General features: G+C 30.9%; 1 protein-coding gene across 1 annotated transcript; it reads left to right on the forward strand.

Annotated features, from left to right (window-relative positions):
- Nucleotides 1–2,199: 2,199 nt before the first annotated feature.
- Nucleotides 2,200–6,572, forward strand: LOC108727517 (odorant receptor 22c-like). The gene is made up of 8 exons (XM_018455668.1): nucleotides 2,200–2,380; nucleotides 2,502–2,901; nucleotides 2,958–3,188; nucleotides 3,229–3,246; nucleotides 3,727–3,793; nucleotides 5,666–5,776; nucleotides 6,153–6,308; nucleotides 6,519–6,572. Exons 1-8 carry the CDS (start codon nucleotides 2,200–2,202, stop codon nucleotides 6,570–6,572), a joined length of 1,218 nt encoding a protein of 405 aa, XP_018311170.1.
- The last annotated feature ends 425 nt before the right edge of the window (nucleotides 6,573–6,997 follow it).

Here is a 6,997-nt window from a genome sequence, read left to right on the forward strand (position 1 = left end):
AATGATTAGTGAAATATACGTTAAGAAATATGCATAATATATATTTTGTAGAATAAATAAATATATCTAGAAAATAAGTTTCAGTAAATAAAATCAAAAATTACATAAAACTTGAGATTATCAGTCATTAAATTATTTTCAAATATATATATGTACATATAATATTTTATAATTTTTCTTATGCTTGTTATTGTAATTTCTATACTGAAAAGTACTAATTTTAATATTTATCGAAATTTTATTTTTACCTTTTTAACAAAATGAGAAACATGACTCCACATAATCGAATAAAAAAGAACATAACAGATAGATAAAAAATTTCTTGCGAACAATGACTACATAAAATGATTAGTGAAATATACGTTAAGAAATATGCATAATATATATTTTGTAGAATAAATAAATATATCTAGAAAATAAGTTTCAGTAAATAAAATCAAAAATTACATAAAACTTGAGATTAAATTATTTTCAAATGTATATATATATGTACATATAATATTTTATAATTTTTCTTATGCTTGTTATTGTAATTTCTATACTGAAAAGTACTAATTTTAATATTTATCAAAATTTTATTTTTACCTTTTTAACAAAATGAGAAACATGACTCCACATAATCGAATAAAAAAGAACATAACAGATAGATAAAGTGCATTCGTTTCTACGAGTTTCGTCTCCTCTTGATTTTCTCAACACGCGATATTCTCTTTCTAACAGTAGTACTATAAATTCGCGACAAACGATTATTGATTGAACGTGTTACCCTTCCGAAGCAATTGTAATATCACGTTATTCATCCAACGTTTTCGAAGGTTTGGTTAGGTTCTACTACATATTCAAATCTGGTACAATGAACCCATTCGTGACAGTGCATTGCATGCTTTCATGAAGTGGTCATACTGAACATATGCTGGTAGTGCTTCTCATTTCATGGCAAATCGACACTGTCTTTATTATTCATGAAGTACAAAGGAAAATAGAATGACGATTGTGTCAACCATTGGTCTTAAAATAAACCACTACACAGGTGTCGAACATTAGTGTCGCTTGTGTTACTAAATGGAAAGCACTCAATGTGTGATAGGAAGCGTTGGAATAAATAAATATGACGATTGCAATTTGCAATCGGATATGTTGAATGTTTTTCTTATATTATTACAACTAAGAGTATTATCTACGCGTAAGACAAAAACGTAATAATAAAATTTTAAAAATTAAGTCGAAAACTGTAAGCAAGAGCTTTACAGTAAAATGCGAAAAAAATTTTGCAGAGAAGTTTTATTCTAAAACTCGTATTTTTACAACAAACCGTCCTGAAGTACAAAATCCGTAGTATCAAACCTCTGTAATATGGATGAATAAAAATTCGAAGCTTTTCTATGTACAATTTAGAATCCTACAGCCGTATAAAACGTGAACCGTAAGTACGACCATACATAAGTGCCATCGCGTTTAGACGTGATTAAAATTTTAGCTAGAGGGTCAAAAAGATCCGTAGTCAGAAAGAATAATAATGTTAAATCATTTTACGTTCACATTTACGATTTAATATACATACTACATATATAAATCAAAACTGATAAATAAAATTAGTTATAATGTTAGAACGATACAGAGTAATTAGCCATCAAAGTAGGCAAAATTCTGATTCCCATATATAAAATAATATTGTAACATCTATCACTATAATTTATAAATAATAAAACTCTACACGTTTATTCTGTTAATCAAAATGCAAAAAACGCTGATATGATTAAGAAAATATTATGGAATCAAAGAGGTCTGTTAAGTTGAAGCACTTTCAATGCCACTTACACGAATATTTCCTCACAATGTTCATGGCACATAATTTTCACTCAGACTTCGAGCAATAGAAACTCTCAACGAGCAAATATATCGATTCAGTATGTGTCCCTCTCACAGTATGGGTGCTTTGTACATGGCTTAATATTTTCCGCGTAACGAGTATCGACTAACCAATCAGAAATATTCCACGTTTTCTGTCATACAGAATTGAATGTTCTCATTGGTTACGCGATACACATTAGGAAGAAAATGTCAATCCATGTAGAAACCCTTTATAATGTCAGACCGATCACTAAACTCTTCTGAAGATTGGCGCAGGCGCTTCTTTATATTGCGGTACGATGAGTTATCCATTCGTGGCAGTACACTGTGTGCTTTCGTGCAGTGATCATGTCAAATTTGAAACGTGCATCAAAAGACAACAGACCGAAAAAATATAACGATTATAGTTTACAATATAGTCGATGGTTTCTCAAGTCGATTGGTGCGTGGCCACAAATAAATACACCGAGTCCAGGGCGCAAAATAATGATATTACTCCAAATTTTCATTTGTTCAAGCATAATAGCAAGAAATTTTATTTTTACCTTTTTAACAAAATGAGAAACATGACTCCACATAATCGAATAAAAAAGAACATAACAGATAGATAAAGTGCATTCGTTTCTACGAGTTTCGTCTCCTCTTGATTTTAACAACGATACCGTGTATCTTCTATGTGTTATTTGAAGCAGAGAATATCCAGAAAAAACTAAGTACCATAGGACCATTCATCAATAGATTTATGAGCACGATACATTACTGGGTGTTGCTGAAGCGTAGCAACGACATTCAAAAATTAATACGACACATGGAGAAAGACTGGAGTCTCGTGCAAAAGATCAATGATCACAAAGTGATGCTGCAACATGCCAAGTTCGGTCGTTTCGTTACTATAATTTGTGGGATAATGATGCAGGGCGGTTGTCTACTGTTCAGCTTATTGCAATCAATGAAAACTGTTACCATGATCATCGGCAACGAAACTTTTACAACGCATCCACTGACGTGTCCGATTTACAGCAAAATAGTAGGAAGCGTTGGATTAAATAAATATGACGATTGCAATTAGCAATCGTATATGTTGAATGTTTTTCTTATATTATTACATTCGCATTAGTTCTGCAAAACCTGGTAATATTAATAATAAGTTCCTGTACAGTCGGGGGTTGCAGTCTGGCTGCTGTTTTCGCGATACATGCTTGTGGTCAGTTGAACGTGCTGTACGCGTGGCTACATGAACTAGTTGAAAACCAAGAGAAGGAAAATGATAAAGCTCAACAAAGACTGGCTGCTATCGTAGAACATCATCTTAGAATATTGAGGTATAGAACAGAAACGTATAGATAAAATTTTAAAAGTTAAATCGAAAACTATAAGCAAGAGCTTTACAATAAAATGCGAAAAAAATTTGTGCAGAGAAGTTTTATTCTAAAACTCGTATTTTTACAGCAAACCGTCCTGAAGTACAAAATCCGTAGTATCAAACCTCTATAATATGGATGAATAAAAGTTCGAAGCTTTTCTATGTACAATTTAGGATCCTACAGCCGTATACGTGAACGTGTAAGTACGACCATAATAAGTGCCATCGCGTTTAGACGTGATTAAAATTTTAGCTAGGGTCAAAAAGATCTATAGTCAGAAAGGATAATAATTTTATATCATTTTACGTTCACATTCACGATTTAATACACACTACATATATAAATCAAAATTGATAAATAAAATTAGTTATAATATTAGAACGACACAGAGTAATTAGCCATCAATGTAGGCAAAATTTCGATTCCCATATATATACATTTATAATATTTTCTATATTTCATGATATTGTAATGTCTATCGCTATAATTTATAAATAATAAAACTCTACACACCAGCTTTTGTGGAATTAACGGGGTGCACGATAGTAATGTGCTTGATTGGATATTACACTGTTACGGTACGCAATAGATGTGACAAAGTACAAATTTTATTTTATACAAATAAATGTTACTTATTTACGAAAAGTCAAACATTGTTACTCTATTACAAAATGTGTATTAAAAATGATCAATTATATAATAAAGATAGGCTCATATTTTAAATTTTACATAGTAAAAAACATTTTGCATTCGTGTTAAAATTGGTCGTTGACAAGGTATCGTGTTCTTTACATATTCATGTGTTAATTTAACGTGGAGCACATGTTGTTTGAACATTTAGTATTAAATTGACACTCAATAATTATTAGTATTAAAGAAACACGATTCATGAATGGGAGGAGGGGGTTTAACATATAACATAAACATTACATAGCTAGAAAACGTAAATTCTAAGATAAATAAATTAATTAACGCAACATATTATGAATGTCAATATTATTCAAGAAATATACCTTCTCAGTTTATTTTAAAATTGTATCAGTCTTTTGTCTTCATTTTTTATTAGGTGTATAAATTTTCGGCCTTTTTTTTAGTAAGAATTAAGGTTTACTCACATAGAATGAAATTATGCTTCAGTCAGAAAACTAATCTCCATCAAAATCGACATATTTCGTCCATCTTTCAGTGAGCTGGCGGATCCCCATTCGATAAAAACACGGTGATTTTGATTCAATGAAATCTTTAACACAATTTTCAACTTCTTCGTATGTCTTAAAATGTGAATGTGCAAGGTGATGGTGAAAGGATCGAAATAAATAAAAATCTGTCGGGGTGCTAAATCTGGTGAATACGCCGGGTGTGGCAAAACTTCTCAGCCCAGCAAATTATGAGTGTCTTTAGTCGCTTTCGCCGTGTGAGGTCTTGCATCGTGCAGTAATATTACCGGTCTAGACCCTTTGCCAGTAAAAGGTCTTTTACGATCGATTTCATCACTCACACGTTGAAGTTGATGTTTGTAGCGTTCAGCAGTGACAGTTTCATTCGATTTAAGCAATTCAAAATATATCACACTCTTGAAGTCCCATCAAATGCACAAAAGAACTTTTTTGCCATGAATATTGGATTTCGCGATCGATGACGAAGGGTCACCTGGATTCACCCATGATTTTCGTCCTTTTGGGTTGTCGTAATACACCCACTTTTCATCTCCCGTCACTATTTTGTGTAGGAAGTCCTTCTTTTTAAATCGAGAAAGCAAAGACAAAGCCGTATCATAGCGTCTCGCTTTGTTGTCTATGGAAAGAACGTGCGAAATCCAACGGCTCTCTTTTTGAATTTTTCCCAACTTTCGCAACCTAGTAGAAATGGCTGGCTGAGGTACTTTTAATGCTGAAGCAAGTTCAGATTCGGATTGGCATGGGTTTTCTGCCAATAACTGCTCCAAATCATCATCTTCGAACTTCTTTGGTTGTCCAGGCTGTTCGTCATCTTCGAGATTAAAATTTCCATCCCGGAACTTGTGGAATCACTTTTTACACGTACTATAGGATATAGCATTCTCTCCTAATGCCAAACAAATCATTTCCTTCGCCTCGGAAGCATTTTTTTCAATTGAAACGCGAAAAATAAGCAGTGCCTAATATGTATTTTGTCGCACGACATCGTGTTACTTACTGTCACGGTCAATTTTTTGAGGTCATGTCAATTAAATTTCGAATTTTGTAGTTCCATTAGATTGGTATTATTCAGTACCAAACTTTGCGTGAATAAGTTTTCGCTTAAATAAGTGCTGCAGTTTATTAAATGTTGGGGGTTGAGAATTAATTTATACACCTAATACATAATATTCCTATTTCTCACATTTCCATGTTACATTTACATAAAAATATGAGTGGATCATTGGGTACCTAAAAATACGTTGAATTTAGTACAAATTTTCTTCTGCGTAGATTTGGGAAACACTTGATATGGCAAAACTAATATCTTACCTTTTTCCATATTTATCAATGAGCTTCAATATTTTTATATTCTGCTACATCGGAGGAATTGTCACAGAACAGGTAATATATTGAGAATTAAACCTAATATACTGAAACAAAAAGAATCATAAGTAACTGTATATGAATCTACATCTTCATTAAAATATCATTAAGATTATTATTAATCTTTGTGAATTTCTTCCCGCGCTGATTCCTAAAAGTCCCTCGAAAATTTATTATTTTTTAATACAAATCACGTTTTAATGTTTTCTTGATAATGTATTCAATATTTTACGAAAATAATAAAATGTAACGCTACATATTATGAAAAAATTTTTATTGAGTTATAACATTAAAATAAAATTGTCTCATTTTTAACAAATTTGAATATTTCTATTTTCCTTCATGTTATATTAATCTAAATCAAATTCTTACACAAAATTTTATTTTAAATTAGTGCAAACTTGTTGGAGAAATGGCATATATGACTGATTGGTATAACTTACATCACACAACTGCACGTGGTCTCATTTTGATTATTGCCCGATCGAATAACGTAGTTAAGATCACAGCGGGAAAATTATTCCATTTATCCATCGCTACTTTTGGTGATGTAAGTAATGCAGATATTCCATTCTTTCGTTTAATTAATACAAAATTAATTAATTGCATCATCATTAATAAATTGCATCTTGTACTTTTTGAATTTTAAATGATGATCACCTTATAAAAATTGCACTTCAATTAAATTATGTACAAAACATTCATACATATAATTTTATATTTGTGTATTTAATCAAAAATAAGTATGTTGTTGTTCCAGGTAATTAGAACATCGGTCGTATATTGCAATTTTTTGCGAACAATGACTATGTAAACGTGGTTATATGAAATATAAATTAAAAAAAAATATACAAATTATATATTTTATATAGAAAGTATTAGTATAACCTGAAAATAATATTTAACCCTTTTGTTGCATTGCAATTATAAATCACTGACCTCAAAAATATTTATATATAGAGATTTTCAGGAATCGTTTATTATCATTTTGCTTCCTGCGAGCCAGCATAAATTCTCTGTTAAAATTCTAATTTTGAGCTCATTCTCATAATATATTGTTGAAGCAAAATATTCATATTATTCATGTACATACATACAAATCTCTTAGGAAGAAACATAACAATATCAAATATGTACAATTACACAAGCAATTATGTGATTATATGTAAAACCAGTAAAGCATAGAAAAACTCCAAAAAGATATAGATTTCCTATATATTGTATGGGACATCTATGCAC

Source organism: Mycetomoellerius zeteki, unplaced genomic scaffold, assembly GCF_001594055.1.
Source record: "Mycetomoellerius zeteki isolate Tzet28-1 unplaced genomic scaffold, Tzet1.0 scaffold502, whole genome shotgun sequence".
Lineage (NCBI taxonomy): Eukaryota > Metazoa > Arthropoda > Insecta > Hymenoptera > Formicidae > Mycetomoellerius > Mycetomoellerius zeteki.

Coding starts and splice junctions, on each gene's coding strand:
- LOC108727517 (XM_018455668.1), top strand. CDS start 2,200: ATGTCAAATTTGAAACGTGCATCAAAAGACAACAGACCGAAAAAATAT. Junction 2,902..2,957: donor GGAAGCGTTGGATTAAATAA/ATATGACGATTG, acceptor TTATATTATTAC/ATTCGCATTAGTTCTGCAAA. Junction 5,777..6,152: donor GAGGAATTGTCACAGAACAG/GTAATATATTGA, acceptor ATTTTAAATTAG/TGCAAACTTGTTGGAGAAAT.